At 50.5% G+C, this 18,043-nt stretch overlaps 3 protein-coding genes across 5 annotated transcripts in view; 2 read left to right on the top strand and 1 right to left on the bottom strand.

Moving 5' to 3' along the window:
* mlh3 (mutL homolog 3) overlaps positions 1 to 4,386 on the top strand; it is a 36,411-nt gene extending 32,025 nt beyond the window's left edge. For all 3 annotated transcript variants that reach the window (XM_033027442.1, XM_033027439.1, XM_033027441.1), the window contains one exon: positions 4,071 to 4,386. In XM_033027442.1, the coding sequence (XP_032883333.1) occupies positions 4,071 to 4,145 (75 nt within the window). In that variant the 3' untranslated portion in view covers positions 4,146 to 4,386. The remainder of the gene's footprint in view (positions 1 to 4,070) is intronic.
* The window catches only part of tmem63c (transmembrane protein 63C), an 88,887-nt gene continuing 75,068 nt past the window's right edge, over positions 4,225 to 18,043 (top strand). The window contains exon 1 of the mRNA XM_033027443.1: positions 4,225 to 4,291. The gene's annotated coding sequence lies outside the window, so the exon portion shown is untranslated. The remainder of the gene's footprint in view (positions 4,292 to 18,043) is intronic.
* eif2b2 (eukaryotic translation initiation factor 2B subunit beta) lies at positions 5,118 to 16,322 on the bottom strand. The gene is made up of 8 exons (XM_033027458.1): positions 16,143 to 16,322; positions 15,349 to 15,469; positions 11,959 to 12,104; positions 8,715 to 8,878; positions 8,396 to 8,491; positions 8,056 to 8,193; positions 5,966 to 6,032; positions 5,118 to 5,300 (listed from the first exon to the last, which is right to left on the bottom strand). The coding sequence occupies exons 1-8, from the start codon at positions 16,291 to 16,293 to the stop codon at positions 5,143 to 5,145; spliced, it is 1,041 nt and encodes a 346-aa protein (XP_032883349.1). The 5' UTR covers positions 16,294 to 16,322; the 3' UTR covers positions 5,118 to 5,142.

The raw sequence follows: 18,043 nt of genomic DNA, 5'->3' as shown, positions 1-18,043 counted from the left end.
TCTCGGTGTAACCTTGAGTTCATAAGCTCTTCTTTGCATTAAGCAAACTTTTGACTCTATGCTAAAACAGGCCTGGTGCAGGTGGCCCTTAGAGTCAAAAGTTTGATTCCCACAGTGAAGTGGTGCCCATGTTGAAAGACAAAATGGAAGAACAGTTCAGTTCTGCCCACAATTCCCACTGGAACGTTTTATAGAGCTGCACCATAACATCCAAACTCGTGTGTTCTATGCTCTGACCTATGATGGCAGACATACATGTGCTCTCTGACCTACGGACGCAGGCATGTGTGCTGCCTTCAAAATACTATCCATGTGTTGCCACTTTCAGGGCAGATTGGATCAGATCCCCAGTGTATCTGTTCATCGATGTCCTGTAGCATCCACCCATTTACTGTTCATGTCATGTATCGGTGTGTAGCATCCACCTATTTAACGTACATGTCATGTATCCGTGTTGTGTAGCATCCACCCATTTACTGTACATGTCATGTATCGGTGTTGTGTAGCATCCACCTATTTACAATAGACAATAAGTGCAGGAGTAGGCCATTTGGCCCTTCGAGCCAGCACCGCCATTTAATGTGATCATAGCTGATCATCCGCAATCAGTACCCCGTTCCTGCCTTCTCCCCATATCCCCTGACTCCGTTATTTTTAAGAGCCCTATCTAGCTCTCTCTTGAAAGCATCCAGAGAACCTGCCTCCACCGCCTTCTGAGGCAGAGAATTCCCCAGACTCACCATTCTCTGTGAGAAAAAGTGTTTCCTCGTCTCCGTTCTAAATGGCTTACTCCTTATTCTTAAACTGTGGCCCCTGGTTCTGGACTCCCCCAACATCGGGAACATGTTTCCTGCCTCTAGCGTGTCCAAGCCCTTAACAATCATAAGTTTCAATGAGATTCCCTCTCATCCTTCTAAACTCCAGAGTGTACAAGCCCAGCTGCTCCATTCTCTCAGCATATGACAGTCCCACCATCCCGGGAATTAACCTTGTAAACCTACGATGCACTCCCTCAATAGCAAGAATCTGTGGAATTCTCTACCACAGAGGGTGGTTGAGGCCGTTCATTGGCTATATTTAAGAGGGAGTTTAATGTGGCCCTTGTGGCTAAAGGGATCAGGGGGTATGGAGGGAAGGCAGGTACAGGATACCGAGTTGGATGATCAGCCATGATCATATTGAATGGCGGTGCAGGCTCGAAGGGCCGAATGGCCTACTCCTGCACCTATTTTCTATGTTTCTATGTCCTTCCTCAAATTAGGGGACCAAACCTGCACACAATACTCCAGGTGTGGTCTCACCAGGGCTCTGTACAACTGCAGAAGGACCTTTTTGCTCCTATATTTGATTCCTCTTGTTATAAAGGCCAACATGCCATTCGCTTTCTTCACTGCCTGCTGTACCGGCATGCTTACTTTCATAGACTGATGTACAAGGATCCCCAGATCCCGTTGTACTTCCCCTTTTCCCAACTTGACGCCATTTAGATACTAATCTGCCTTCCTGTTTTTGCTACCAAAGTAGATTCTGATTATTAATAACCACTTTCTGCTATTTGCACTTTATCAGTTTATTTATTCATGTGTGTATATATTTATATCATGGTATATGGACACATTTATCTGTTTTGTAGTGCCTACTATTTTCTGTGTGCTTAAGCAAAGCAAGAATTTCATTGTCCTATACAGGGACACATGACAATAAACTCACTTGAACTTGAACTTGAACTTGAACTTGATAACCTCACATTTATCTGCATTAAACTTCAGCTGCCATGCATCTGCCCACTCCCCCAACCTGTCCAAGTCACCCTGCATTCTCATAGCATCTTTCTCACAGTTCACACAGCCACCCAGCTTTGTGTCATCTGCAAATGTGTTAATGTTACTTTGAATCCCTTCATCCAAATCATTGATGTATATTGTAAATAGCTGCGGTCCCAGCACCGAGCCTTGCGGTACCCCACTGCCTGCCATTCTGAAAGGGACCCATTAATCCCCACTCTTTGTTTCCTGTCTGCCAACCACTTCTCTATCCATGTCAGCACTCTACCCCCAATACCATGTGCCCTAATTTTGCCCATTAATCTCCGATGTGGGACCTTATTAAATGCTTTCTGAAAGTCCAGGTACACTACATCCACTGGCTCTCCCTTGTCCATTTTCCTAGTTGCATCCTCAAAAAATTCCAGAAGATTAGTCAAGCATGATTTCCCCTTCGTAAATCCATGCTGACTCGGACCGATCCTGTTACTGCTCTCCAAATGTGCGGCTATCTCATCTTTTATAATTGACACCAGCAACTTCCCCACCACCGATGTCAGGCTAACTGGTCTATAATTCCCAGTTTTCTCTCTCCCACCTTTCTTAAAAAGTGGGATAATATTAGCTACCCTCCAATCCACAGGAACTGATCGTGAGTCTATGGAACATTGGAAAATTATCACCAATGCATCCACGATTTCTAGAGCCACTTCGTAAGTACCCTTGGATGCAGACCATCAGGCCCTGGGGATTTATCAGCCTTCAGTCCCATCAATCTATCCAACACCATTTCCTGCCTAATGTGGATTTCCTTCAGTTCCTCTATCATCCCAGATCCTCTGGCCACTACTATATCAGGAAGATTGTTTGTGTCCTCCTTAGTGAAGACATGAGTACCTGTTCAACTCATCTGCCATTTCCTTGTTCCCCATAATAAATTCACATTTTTCGGTCTTCAAGGGTCCAACTTTGGTCTTAACTAATTTTTTCCTCTTCACATACCTAAAGAAGCTTTTACTATCCTGCTTTATATTCTTGGCTAGCTTATCTTCGTACCTCATCTTTTCTCCCTGTATTGTCTTTTTAGTTATCTTCTGTTGTTCTTTAAACATTACCCAATCCTCTTGCTTCCCGCTCATCTTTGCTACGTTGTACATGTTACTGTACATGTCCTGTCCCTATTTCACTTCTCAAGCATCACTCCACATTTATCAGGAGTAAACTTAAGCTGGAAGGGTTGATCTGCCTGCTAATGCAGTCTTTTATCTTTGTACTGTCTTGCAGTTTGTGTCATTAATGTCTAATTGTCAAGTGTTTATTTTCATATGTCCCAGATAGAACAATGACATTCTTACTTGTAGAAGCACAATAGAATACGTAAGCATAGTAATATGTGTGTGTGCGTGTGTGTTGTACAAGGCTGTACTGCTGCTGCAAACAAGATCTTCATTGTAGCTGTACACGGCCTAGGGTATGTGAAACCAGGTCATGGTTCAAGGCAGATATAACTGGTTATCAGTCGGTTGGAGATGTTGTTACAGCTCCTGTGTGGTGAGTCGGTGGGGGTGGAAATGTATTTAACAACATATAACAATTACAGCACGGAAACAGGCCATCTCGGCCCTACAAGTCCGCGCTGAACAATTTTTTTCCCTTAGTCCCACCTGCCTGCACTCATACCATAACCCTCCATTCCCTTCTCATCCATATGCCTATCCAATTTATTCTTAAATGATACCAACGAACCTGCCGCCACCACTTCCACTGGAAGCTCATTCCACACCGCTACCACTCTGAGTAAAGAAGTTCCCCCTCATGTTACCCCTAAACTTCTGTCCCTTAAGGCGTGATTGTGGTCAGGGGATGACGATGACAGGTCCATGTGTATTTGTGGTGTTGTGAACCCAAGCATATTACCGCTCACCGTCGGGTCCGTGTGTGATTGTGGTGTGTTGTGTTTGTGGTGTGTTGTGGTGATTGTGGTGTGGTTGTGGTGCGTTGTGGTGTTTGCGGTGTGTTGTGCGTTGTGGTAATTGTGGGTGTGTTGTGTCTTTGCGGTGTGATGTGGTGTGTTTGCGGTGTGTGGTGTGTTGTGTGTTTGCGGTGTGATGTGGTGTGTTTGCGGTGTGTGGTGTGTTGTGTGTTTGCGGTGTGGTGGTGATTGTGGTGCGTTGTGGGTTGTGGTGTTTGCGGTGTGTTGTGCGTTGTGGTAATTGTGGGTGTGTTGTGTGTTTGTGGTGTGTTGTGAACCCATGCATATTACCACTCACCCCCTGGAACATTATGTGCGTTTATTCTGATCCACAGGTTGAACACAGACCTAACTTACAGAAGCTGCGGACAGCGTGGACACTGTGGACGGGCTGTAAAGCTGTTCAATGATTGCACGGAGCTGAGAAACCTGGAGCTGTGCTGTACCAGCCTGCTGCTTTGGTATGAAATGGGCAAAGGCCCAGTGTACCACCCTGAGGCTGCACGGGTATCTTGACCTCTTGGCCACCATGATCTTTCAACGTGTGATACTGGAGGTAGGAACACGTTGCCTCCTGTGTGTGTGTGTGCGCACTTTGTAACTGTTTTATTCCAACACTATTTATTCTAATAAATGAAGCTGCTTTACTGTACCGTCTTTCTTGGTAGTGGAGGTGCCGGGAGGGTGCGGTGGGCAGCAATGCCACAGGACTTCACTGTCAGCATCCTTCTCTATTTCTCTTGGACGTTTAAGGACATTCAACCTATCACTCGTGCCCTCTTCTCACTGCTACCGGCAGGCAGGAGGTACAGATGCCTCAAGTCCCACACCACCAGGTTCAGGAACATACCCACACAGCCTTAACCCCACCTCAGCAACGGACCACCACTTGCACCAACGTGGACGTGCTCTCTCATCGTGTGCTTTAGTTGCATTGCATTTTTCACTGTCTGCTTGAGTTTGTGTATAATGTATGTTTTGTGCCATTGCTGCTGCTGCAGCAAGATTGTAGCTCACCGTACCTGCAGCTGATAGTAAACCAAACCCCTCTCTCCCACACCTGTGGCCAGTCGATCAGCGCTGACCCCTGTGGGCAAGGTGAGTGAGGTACAGGAAACCTCTGGTCAGCCACACCGGGCCAGCTTCCTAGAGGCTCCATGTTGGCCACAAGTCCCATTAATACCTGGAACACACCTGATGATGAAATGCCCCAGTGCAGCAGGTGTTGAAGGCAGCCAAGGAAATGGCCTGTGGGGGAGGATTGAGTGACTGGAGCCCCAGCCGACCAGACACACAGCTGTGGGGTCTGTGGAACCAGGTCACCCTACGAGGGCAGGCTCTGTATGTACGTACGTGTACGGCACTGAATGGAGGCAGGCAGGCAGGGGTATCAGTGAGTTTAATGAGTTACAACTGGTGATCATCGGGGTTGTAGAGTTCACTCATCAGCCGGTAGATATAGGATGGAGCGTTGCCCCCAATGTTGGAGATGAAGAGGGTGATGAGTTCTGGCGGCACGTAATCGAACACCGGGCAGTAAGCGCTCACTTTGCACAGGATCTCCCCTGTAGGATACAAGCAACAGGCAGTGAGAGACGGCTGGAGAGAGCACCGAGTCTGTTAGCGTGGAATCAGAGGATCTGTCCAACCCCCCCTCGCCCATTACAATAATCCCACACTCATCACATTTAACTCCCCATATCCCCTATTCACCCCCTAGCCAACACTGGAGCATTTAACATGCGTTCCCACACGTCTTTGGGATGTGGGAGAAACAGGAGCACTCAGAGGAAAACCACGCAGTTACAGGGAGAACGTGCAAATTCCACACAGACAGCATGGCTGGCTGCTCTCTGCCTTGAGCAGTGTCTACCCCAGCCCTACGTGTTGCGGGCCAGGGTGGGGGTGAGAGCTCTCTGCACTGGAGAGTGATCAGTGACCACCCCAGGCCCTACATGTTACATGGGTGGGCTGGAGTGGGAGTGAGATCTCTTGGGCAGTGACCACCCCAGCCCTACATGTTACATGGGTGGGCTGGGGTGGAGGTGAGATATGGGGATGGGTCTGGGAGCTCTGGGGATGAGAGCTCTGGGGGTGGGAGCTCTCGGGCAGTGATCAGCGTCTATCCCAGGCCCTACATGTTACCAGGGTGGGCTGGGGGTGGGAGCTCTCGGGCAGTGACCAGTGTCTACCCCAGGCCCCACAGGGCCCTCTCTCCGGGACTACGCACCTTCTGTGAAGGGGAGCACTTCCTGCGGTGACACAAACTTGTGCACTGTGTTTTCCTCGTTGGGGAACTGTAGATGAGAAACACATTGGTATTAAACACCAAACACATCGTCAGCCCTGACAAGCGAGTGTGGAATCAGTGGGCAGATCAATGCCAACATTACATTTTCATCCAAGTCATTTATAGATATCGCAAACAGAGGCTCCTACAGAAGTCACTGGTCACAGATTCCAGTCACAAGAACTCCTTCTATGGGTGAGCCAGGACTGAATCCATTGGCCCGCGTTTGCTCCATATTCCACTGAAACATTCTATCCATGTACCTGTTCGAATGTCTTTTAAATGCTGTGGTATCTGCCTCAACTACCCACCACCCTCTGTGTGAAAAACGTTGCCCTTCAGGAACCGATTAAATCTATCACCTTAACCTGATTGACCGACCTTGGTCAAAAGACTGTTCATTCACCCTAACTATCTCCCTAATGATCTGTACTCCCCCATAAGATCACCCCTCAGCCTCCTGCACTTCAAGTAATAGAGTCCTAGCCTGCTCAACTTCTCCCTATAGCTTAGGCCCCCAAATCCTGGTACCAACCTCATAAATCTTCTCTACAACTTCCAGCTACTGGCTTCCTTCCTATAGCAGAATGATCTAAACTACACAATACACCAAATGTGGCCTCACCAATGCCTTGTACAAGTGTCACATAACATTACAACGTCTACCATGCCCAGACTGGTCAATGCCAGAAGCCTCATTTACAAGCCTGTCTTCCTGTGGTTCTGCTTTCAGGGTCAGTGGGAGGTCGTGTTGCAAAAATCTGATTTTAGTTTTTTGAAGACGTGACCAAAAAGGTTGATGAGGGCAGAGTTGTAGATGTTGTGTACATGGATTTCAGTAGGCATTCGACAAGATTCCACATTGTAGGCTGCTCTGGAAGGTTAGATCTCATGGGATCCAAAGGAGAGATAGCTGAATGGATAGAAAATTGGCTCCATGGAAGGAAGCAGAGGGTGATGGTGGAAGGTTGCTTCTTGGACTGGAGGCCTGTGACTAGTGGTGTGCCTCAGGGTTTGGTGCTGGGCCCGTTACTGTTTGTCATCTACATCAATTATTTGGATGAGAACATGCAGGGCAAGATTAGCTAGTTTGCTGATGATACAAAAGCGAGTGGTTTTGCAGATAGTGAAGATGGTTGTGAACGATTGCAGCAGGATCTGGATCGATTGGCCAGGTGGGCGGAGGAATGGTTGATGGAATTTAATACAGAGAAGTGTGAGATGTTGCCTTTTGGGATGTCGAATAAGGGCAGGACCTACACAGTAAATGGTAGGCCCCTGGGTACTGTTGTAGAACAGAGGAATCTAGGAGTACAGGTGCATGGTTCCATGAAGGTCGAGTCACAGGGAGATAAGGTGGTCAAAAAGGCTTTTGGCACTTTGGCCTTCATCAGTCAGAGTATTGAGTATAGAAGTTGGGGGGTCATGTTGCAGTTGTATAAGACGGTGAGACCGCATTTAGAATATGGTGTTCAGTTCTGGGCACCATGTTATAGGAAAGATATCATCAAGCTTGAAAGGGTTCTGAGAAGATTTACGAGGATGTTGCCAGGACTAGAGGGTGTGAGCTATAGGGAGAGGTTGAGTAGGCTGAGTCTCTCTTCCATGGAGCGAGGGAGGATGTATCACTCTATGCCTCTATAACTAAGTACTTGCACTGCTACTGCCCCTGCTCTACCACACTCCCCAGAGTCCCACTGTTCATGGTGAAGGTCCTGCTCTGAATGAAACACCTCACATGTATCTGAATTAATTCCATTTGCTGCTGTTCTGCCCAGCTGAGTGCTGGGTTACCTGTGTACAGAGGTGGGTGCTGGGCTACCTGTGGACAGGTGGGTGCTGGGCTACCTGTGGACAGGTGGGTGCTGGGTTACCTGTGGACAGGTGGGTGCTGGGCTACCTGTGGGCAGGTGGGTGCTGGGCTACCTGTGGGCAGGTGGGTGCTGGGCTACCTCTGGGCAGGTGGGTGCTGGGTTACCTGTGGGCAGGTGGGTGCTGGGTTACCTGTGGGCAGGTGGGTGCTGGGTTACCTGTGGGCACAGCTTGTACATGGCAGCACAGACGATGAGGGGGGTGGAGTGGTGCCGGGCGGCCAGGGCCAGAGTGTGGGCACCGATCACTGCTCGCAGGCCCCCATTGGCCAGGATGGTCTTGGTGCCGATGATCACCTGTGTGGGGGGGGCAAGAGGGGAGGCAGGTCACTCGCGGCCTGGGCAACCCCCCACCCCACAACCGTTACCCCCCACCCCAGCCATTACCCCCCCAACTATTACCCGCGCACCCCAGCCGATACCCCGACCACCCCATCTCACCTCCAACCACCCTAGCCAATCCCCCCCCAGTCAATCCCCTCAGCCTCCCCTCGTGTACCTTGTTCACACGTGACATGACAGCAAAGATGGCGGCGTCGGTGATGACGGTCGTCTCGATCCCAGCGGCAGAGAGAGAGGTCGCCAGGTCATGACCCTGTGGCATGGGGCATTAGTGAGGGGGGGGGGGGGGGGCAGATCAAATCAACAAAACTCCCCCCACCCTCACTCCCTCCCGCAGTCCTCCCCCCCCGCCTCCCCCCACCCGGCAGTAGCCCCCCCCCGCACCCGACAGTAGGGCCCCCTCATCCCCCACCCGGCAGTATGGGGGCCCCCCTCGCCCCCCCCACCTGACAGTAGGGCCCCCTCACCCCCCGTACCTGACAGTAGGGGGCCCCCTCGGCCACGATCACCTGGAAGCTCCGTTTACGTGCGGCCTCGCGGAGAAACGCCTCCACGGCGGCCGATCGGCCGAGGGTCATGATCACCTCGTTAGAGTGTATGTGTTCCAGCGCCTGCACCGAGATGTTGTCCTGGATCCCGTCTGGGAGAGAGAGAGAGACTTGAGAGAAACAGAGAGAGAGAGAGAGAGGTGGGGGGGGGGGAGAACAGAGGCAGGGTGAGGGACAAAACAGGAGTGGGGGGGGTTGGGGACACAGGTGAGGGTGAGGGACAGATACCCACGGCATCGATGCTGCTCCAGACCTTGCCCCCCACCCCCTCGCTGCCCCACTGTCAGCCTCAGGGTCCATTCGGCCCTTTGAGCCAGCACCACCATTCATTGTGATCATGGCTGATCAACCACAATCAGTAACCCGTGCCTGCCTTCTCACCATATCCCTTGATTCCGCTAGCCCCAAGAGCTCTATCTAACTCTCTTTTAAATTCATCCAGTGAATTGGCCTCCACTGCCTTCTGTGGCAGAGAATTTCACAAATTCACAAGTCTCTGGGTGAAAAAGTTTGTTCTCACATCAGTTTTAAATGGCCTCCCCTTTATTCTTAGACTGTGGCCCCTAGTTCTGGATTCCCCCAACATGTGGGTACATTTTTCCTGCATCTAGCTTGTCCAGTCATTTTATAATTTTATGTTTCTATAAGATCCCCTCATCCTAAATTCCAGTGAACACAAGCCCAGTCTTTCCAATCTTTCCTCATATGACGGTCCTGCTGCACTCCATCAATAGCAAGGATGTCCTTCCTCAAATTAGGAGATCAAAATTGCACACAATAGTCCAGATGCGGTCTCACCAGGACCCTGTAACAACTGCAGAAGGACCTCTTTACTCCTATACTCAAATCCTCTCATTATGAAGGCCAACATGCCATTAGCTTTATTCACTGCCTGCTGTACCTGCATGTTTACTTTCAGTGACTGGTGTGCAAGGACACCCAGGTCTCGTTGCACCTCAAATTTTTCCTAACACCATTGAGATAATAATCTGCCTCCTTGCCCTTGCCGCCAAAGTGGATAACCTCAGATTTATCTACGTTATACTGCATCTGCCCACTCACTCAACCTGTCCAAGTCACCCTGCAAACTCCTAGCATCCTCTTTGCAGTTCACACTGCCACCGAGCTTTGTGTCATCTGCAAATTTGCTAGTGTAACTTTTAATCCCATCATCTAAATCATTAATATATATTGTAAATAGTTGTGGTCCCAGCACCGAGCCTTACGGCACTCCACTAGTCACTGCCTGCCATTCTGAAAGGGACACGTTTATTCCTACTCTGTTTCCTGTCTGCAAACCAATTCTCTATCCATCTCAATACCCTACCCCCAATACCTTGTGCTCTAATTTTGCCCACTAATCTCCTGTGTGGGACCTTATCAAAGGCTTTCTGAAACTCCAGATACACCACATCCACTGGCTCATCCATTTTACTTGCCACATCCTCAAAAAATTCCAGAAGATTAGTCAAGCATGATTTTCCCTTCATTTATCCATGCTGACTTAGTCCGATCCTGTTACTGCTGTCCAAATGTGCCGCTATTACATCTTTTATTATTGACTCCAGCATCTTCCCCACCGCCAATGTCGGGCTAACTGGTCTATAATTCCCCGTTTTCTCTCTTGCTCCTTTCTTGAAAAGTGGGATAACATTAGCTACCCTCCAATCTACAGGAACTGATCCTGAATCTATAGAATATTGGAAAATGATTGCCAATACGTCCACAATTTCTAGAGCCACCTCCTTGAGTACCATGGGATGCAGACCATCAGGCCCTGGGGATTTATCAGCCTTTAGTCCCATCAGTCTACCCAATACTGAATTTCTTTCAGTTCCTCTGTCTCCCTCGATCCTCGGTCCTCTAGTACATCTGGGAGATTGTTCGTGTCGTCCTTAGTGAAGACAGAACCAAAGTACCTGTTCAACTATTCTGCCATTTCCTTGTTCCCCATAATAATTTCATCTGTTTCTGCCTTCAATGGACCCACAATTGCCTTTACTAATCTTTTTCTCTTAACATACCTAATTACTATCCTACTTTATATTCTTGGCTAGCTTAACCACGTACTTCATCTTTTCTCCCCGTATTGCCGCAGAGGGCGGTGAAGGCAGGTTCTCTGGATGCTCTCAAGAGAGAGCTAGAGAGGGCTCTTAAAAATAGCAGAGTCAGGGGATATGGGGAGAAGGCAGGAACTGGGTACTGATTGGGGATGATCAGCCATTATCACATTGAATGGCGGTGCTGGCTCGAATGGCCTACTCCTGCACCTATTGTCTATTGTATTGCCTTTTTTGGTACCTTCTGTTGTCCTTTGAAAGTTTCCCAATCCTCTGGCTTCACGCTACTCTTTGCATTGTTATACACATTTTCTTTTAGTTTTATTCCATCCCTAACTTCCCTTGTCAGCCACGGTTGCCTCTTACTCCCCTTAGAATTTTTCTTCCTCTTTGGAATGAAATAATCCTGCATCTTCTGTATTATGCCCAGAAATTCCTACCATTGCTATTCCACCGTCATTCCTACTAGGATCCTTTTCCAGTCGACCTTGGCCAGCTCCTCTCTCATGCCTTCATAGTCCCCTTTGTTCAACTGCAACACTGATACTTCAGATTTACCCATCTCCTTCTCAAATTGCAGATTAAAACTTATCATATTATCACATAAACTACCTCCTAGCGGTTAATTTACCTTGAGTTTCCTTATTAAATCTGGTTCATTAGACAACACTAAATCCAGAATTGCCTTCTCTCTGGTAGGCTCCAGTGCAAGCTGCTCTAAGAATCTATCCCGGAGACACTCTACAAACTCCCTTTCTTTGGCCCAGAACCAATCAGATTTTCCTAGTCTAACTGCATATTGAAATCTCCCCAAACCACAGTGGCATTACCTTTGTTACATGCCAGTTTTAACTGCTGCTGCAACTTGCACCTTATATCCAGGCTACTGTTTGGGGGCCTCTAGATAACTCCCATTAGTGTCTTCTTACTTTTACAATTCCTCAATTCTATCCAGTGACTCTACATCGTCAGTCCCTATGTCACCTCTCACAAGGGATTAAATTTCATCCCTCACCAACAGTCACTGACCTTGGCAGACCCTCCCTCTGCACCCCACTCCCCCCCACACACACACCCTCAGTAACCCCCACGTCCCCATGTACCGCACTCACCCAGCTCAAGCAGCAGCTCGTTGACGGCCTCAATGACGTTGGTCTTGAGGGGGGCGAGGGTCTCGCTCAAGTCCTCGCTCTGACCCCCCGAGGTCAGCAGCTTGTGGAGCGAATCCTGGTCCCCCTCCTCACCGCGGCCCCGCAGCCTGGGGGATCAGTGGTCAGCATGGTCAGTCCCATCCCCATCCCACCCCCCCCCCCAGCCCAGCCCAGCCCCCCTCCTCACCGCAGCCTGAGGCACCAGTGGTCAGTCCCATCCCCCCCCCCCCCCCCCCCCCCCCCAGCCCAGACCCCCTCCTCACCGTGGCCCCGAAAGCCTGGGGGACCAGTGGTGTGTGGTGGTCAGTCCCATCCCTGAGGGACTGTAAACCTGATCTACTCCAGGGAAGAAGCTCCTCTCTCCGACCCCTCCCCAGCAGCCCTCCCTCATCGGGCTGTTTGATGTAATTTGCCTTTCAACAACCTGCGCTGATTTCAACAGTAAATCCACACGGGCCAGTAACTGTTAATATATTCATGGACTTCAGTAAGGCATTCCACAAGGTTCCACATGGTAAGCTGCTCTGGAAGTTAGATCGCATGGGATCCAAGGAGAGATGGCTGAATGGATAGAAAATTGGCTTCATGGAAGGAAGCAGTGGGTGATGGTGGAAGGTTGCTTCTCGGACTGGAGGCCTGTGACTAGTGGTGAGCCTCAGGGTTCGGTGCTGGGCCCGTTACTGTAATTCATCTATAATGAATGATTTCAATGGGAAATAGACTCGTTATTCTGTAATGACTGAGTTTCCAGTAATGGCAATTCACTATTCATAGACTACAGCTCTGCCTTTAACACCATTATACATCCAAGCTCATCACCAAACTCACGGGACTTGGTGTCAGCATCTAGATCCTCGACTTCCTGACCAACAGACCCCAAACAGTGAGGATAGGGGACAAATCATCCTCCACAATAATCCTCAACATGGGGGCTCCACAAGGCCCCCTTCTTTACTCCTTGTGACACACGACTGTGCAGCAATGTACAAATCTAATTCACTTTTCAAATTCACAGACGACACCACCATTGTGGGCCGGATATCAAATAATGATGAGACAGAGTACAGGAAGGAGATCGAGAACCTCGTCACCTGGTATTGACTGAACAACCTTTCTCTCAATGTCAGCAAGATAAAAGAGACAGTGATGGACTTCAGGACGCAAAGTGGTTCACATATCCCAGTTTACATTGATGACGCTGAAGCAGAGATAGTTGAAAACTTCAGATTCCTAGAAACCAATATCACCAACAACTTCTCCTGGACCACCCATATTGAAGCAACGACCAAGAAAGCACACCAACGCCTCTACTTCCTTAGAACGCTTAGGAAGTTTGGCATGTCCCCTACAACTCTCACCAACTTCTACAGATGCATCATAGTAAGCATTTTATCGGGATGCATCACAGCTTGGTTTGGGAACAGCTCCATCCAGAACCGCAAGAAATCGCAGAGAACTGTGGATGCAGCCCAGACCATCATACAACCCAACCTCCCTTCCATTGACTCCACCTCACACTGCCTCGGCAAGGCCAGCAGCTTAATCAAGGATGAGTGGGCAGCGCGACTCACGTCGCAGTGGCCTCTGCAGTCCGTCTGTCTTTTTATTATTTTCTGTCTTGTTTTAATGTCGTTTTTATTTTATTTGTTTTGACGGGGTATGTGTGTGGGGGGCTTTAAAATCTTTCCCCTGCACGGGAGACCAGACCTTTTCTTTGTCGGGTCTCCGTTGTCGTTGGGGCTGCAACGTGGAGCGGCCTCCAGCAGGAACGACCTGGGGCTCCAGTCGCGGAGCTGCGGACTTACATACCATCACGAAGCTGGCCGAGTCCGGAGCGGTGGTGGCGCGCTGCTGTGACCCGACCCCCGGAGATTCGGAGGCTCCAACCACAGGTCTGGCAGACAGGAACACCGGGAGCCCGCGGGTCCCTGCTGGGAGACCGCTTTTCGGGGCTTCCGCAACGGCGACTTCACCCGCCCGAGTTGCGGGGTTGAAGATTACCTGGAGCGGGGCCTTACATCACCGCCCCGCGCAGCTTGGAATGGCTGCGGGACTTTGCTAGCGCCCGCCGGGGGCTCCAACAACAAGACCCGGAGCGTGGCCTTGCATCACCCGGCGTGGCTTTAATGGCCGCGGGACACTTACCATCGCCCGCCGGGGGCTTTGACTGACATCGGGGGGGAGAGGGGAGTGCAGGGGAGAGATACGTTTTTGCCTTCCATCACAGCGAGGAGGAGATGCGCTGGGATGGATGTCTGTGTAAATTGTGTTGTGTCTTGGGTCTTTTTCTTTTTGTATGTATGACTGCAGAAACAACATTTCATTTGGACCTCAACGAGGTTCAAATGACAAATAAAATTGTATTGTATTGTATTGTTGCACCCTGGTCACACCCTCTTCTCCCCTCTCCCATCGGTAAAAAGGTACAGAAGTGTGAAAACGCACACCGCCAGATTCAGGCACAGTTTCTTCCCAGCTGTTATCAGGCAATTGAACCATCCTGCAACAACCAGAGAGCAGTGCTGAACTACTATCTACCTCTTTGATGACCCTCGGACTATCCTTGACCGGACTTTACTGGCTTTACCTTGCACTAAATGTTATTCCATTATCGTGTATCTAGACACTGTAAATGGATTGATTGTAATCATGTTTTGTCTTTCTGCTGACTGGTTAGCACACAACAAAAAGCTTTTCACTGTACCTCGGTACACGTGACAATAAACTGAACTGAAACTTAAACAGGGTGTACAAGGCTTGGTTAGTAAGTTTGCTGAGGAATTGTTAATGGAGTTTAATGCAGATAAGTGTGCGGTGTTGCTTTTGGGAAGACAAAGCAGGGCAGGACCTACACAGTGAATGGCAGAGCCCTGGAGAATGTTGTAGAGCAGAGGGATCTAGTGCAGATACATCGTTCCCTGAAAGTGGTGTCACAGGTAGACGGCGGTCAAGGCTTTATTCAGCACATTGGCCTTCATCAGTCAGGGTTTGAGTATAGAAGTTTGGATGTTATGTTAGTCATACAAGATGTTGGTGAGGTTGCATTTAGAGTGTTGTGGTCACCATGCCAACGGAAGGATGTTGTGAAGCTGGAAAGGTTCAGAAACGCCACCCATTCCTTCTCGCCAGACATGCTCCCTGTCCTGCTGAGTTACTCCAGCTTTTTGTGTCTATCTTCCGTTTAAATCAGCATCTGGTGTTCCTTTTGCGAGGATGTTGCTGGACTTGAGGGCCTGAGCTACAGGGAGAGGTTGGCGAATCTCTCTTTCAAGGTCGACACCCCCCCTCAACCCCATGGTGCCTCTCTCCCCCCCCAACCACCCCTCCCCCGTGACACCCTTCCCCCCTCACCGACTGTACTCCTCACGGACGATCTTCATCACGCGCCGGATGATGTTCCCCACCGTCGTCTCCGAGGGTTCGGCTGCAATCACCCTCCGGCTCTCTGCCCGAATCAGTTCCAGCAGCTCCCCTGGGCCAGGAATCAGCGGTCAGCAGTGGACCAGAGCCTCGCCCACAGGGTGACCCGACACCCACTGGGCAAGAAAAGCCCGACACCCACTGGGAGACATGACACCTACTGGGTGACACAACATCCACTGGGATGTTTCCAGGACTAGAGAGCTATAGGGAGAGGTTGAGTAGGCTGGGTCTCTATTCCATGGAGCGCAGGAGGATGAGGGGTGATCTTATAGAGGTGTACAAAATCATGAGAGGAATAGGTCGGGTAGATGAACAGAGTCTCTTGCCCAGAGTAGGGTAATCGAAGACCAGAGGACATAGGTTCAAGGTGAAGGGGAAAAGATTTAATAGGAATCTGAGGGGTAACTTTTTCACACAGACGGTGGAGGGTGTATGGAACAAGCTGTCAGAGGAGGTAGTTAAGGCTGGGACTATCCCAACGTTTAAGAAACAGTTAGACAGGTACATGGATAGGTTCACATGGATAGGACAGGTTTGGAGGGCTATGGATCAAACGCAGGCAGAAGGGACCAGTGTAGCTGGGACATGTCGGGCCGAAGGGCCTGTTTCCACACTCTATGACTCGGGTTTCGAGGCCGAGCCTGGCCCTGAATGAATGGCCGCTTGTCCAGCATGGACGGGATGGGCCGAAGCGCCTGTTCCGCGCTGCGCGGCCCCGGTACCTGCGCTGCTCCACCGGCCGTGGGCCACGATCCGCCGCAGAAGCCCCGCCGTGGCAGCCGCCACCTCCCCGGAGCCGCGCAGCTCCCCGCGGCCCAGCCGCCCGGCCAAGGCCGTCGCCATCTCCGACACATCGGGCTGCACGGCCGGCATAGCGGCTCCTTCTATCCGGACACAACCCGCGGCGCACCGCCGGATCCGGAAATACGTCCACTGGGCGGCGCCATGTTGGTGAGGTCGGGCAGTGACTCCTCCCCGGAGTCTCCATCTCCCCCCGTTAAACTGTCCCCCCCCGTTAAACTGCCCCCCATCAACCCCCCCCCGTTAAACTGCCCCCCAACAACCCCCCCCCCGTTAAACTGTCCCCCCAACAAACCCCCCCCCGTTAAACTGTCCCCCCAACAAACCCCCCCCGTTAAACTGACCCCCCCCCGTTAATCTGTCCCCCCCGTTAAACTGCCCCCCATCAACCCCCCCGTTAAACTGCCCCCCATCAACCCCCCCCCCCCCGTTAAAACTGTCCCCCCCAACAACAACCCCCCCCCCCTACCACATCCAACATCTACCCAATCCCCCCTTCTCTCCCCATCTCACCCACCCAAACTCAAATTCCTCCCCCACGCCCTCACAAAACCCCCCGCTAGCGCTGAACCTCCACTCCTCCAAACTCCCACCCCAATCTCTCCTCTCAACCCCCGGCCATGCCTCCCTCCTGTACCTGCACCCCTTCTCCATCCCTGCCCAAACTGCCTCCATTCCATCAGCGGTCACCACCAGCACCAAAGCCTCCTCCACCCTGGACCCCTCCCCAACCCTCCACCACCTCCCCACTCAATCATTCCCCCAACCAGCCCTGTACCACTGCAGTGAGCCCCCGGGCCCTCCACATGTTGCTCCAGCCCTCCCTCAGGAACATTAGAAACAGGAGGATCCACTCAACTCACAACTGCTGGGTGTTGGTTTATTATTGTCACGTGTGCCAAGATACAGTGTACATCTTTGTCTGTGTACCATCAAGTTAAATCATATTGTACACAAATACAATCAAAGCTATACACAAGTGCAGCAGACACAAGGAACTGCAGATGCTGGAATCGAGCAATAAAGACACAAAGTGCTGGAGTAACTCAGCGGGTCAGGCAGCATCTGTGAGAACATGGATAGGTGATGTTTTGGGTCGGGACTTCAGTAGAGCAGGTCATAGAATCACACAAACAGCCTTCGACCCTACTCATCCACGCCGACCAAACCCCATCTACACCAGTCCCACCTGCCCGTGTTTGGCCAATGTCCCTCTAAACCTTTCCTATCCCTGTACCTGTCCAAGTGTCTTAAATATTGTTTTTGTACCTGCCTCAATGACCTTCCCTGGCACTTGTTCTATACAGTATATCCACCAGCCTCTGTGGAAAAATGTCACCCCTCAGGTTCCTATAAAATCTTTCCCCTCTCACCTTAAACCAATGTCCACTGATTCGTGATTCTCCCACCGTGGGAAAAAACCTTCCCTCGATTTTATACACCATTATAACATCACCGCTCATCCTCCTGCGCTCCTAGCCTCTCCCTATAGCCCTGGCAACATCCTCGTAGGTCTTCTCTGCACCCTTTCCAGTTTAAGAACATCCTCCTATAGCAGGGTGACTAGAACTGAACACAATAAATGTGGCCCTACCTCATGTTACAACTGTAACATGACCTCCTTCTTACTGAGGCCCCCTTCGGTCATGGCTGACCATGGGTGTCTCCAGGGTGCTATTCCCTATATGGAGGACGCCTGTGCGTGACTTTGTTTAACGTGGGGAGACTGGTGCACAGACAGCCACCCCACGGTCCTTGACAGATCTGGGTCAGGATCCTGTGGCATGGAGTCCAAGACCACCGGAGACCCTTTTCTGCTGCA

The sequence above is a fragment of the Amblyraja radiata genome, chromosome 9 (genome assembly GCF_010909765.2).
Source record: "Amblyraja radiata isolate CabotCenter1 chromosome 9, sAmbRad1.1.pri, whole genome shotgun sequence".
Taxonomy (NCBI): domain Eukaryota; kingdom Metazoa; phylum Chordata; class Chondrichthyes; order Rajiformes; family Rajidae; genus Amblyraja; species Amblyraja radiata.
The sequence above is the reverse complement of the archived record's forward strand: the minus strand, read 5'-3'. Positions and strand labels throughout refer to the sequence as shown.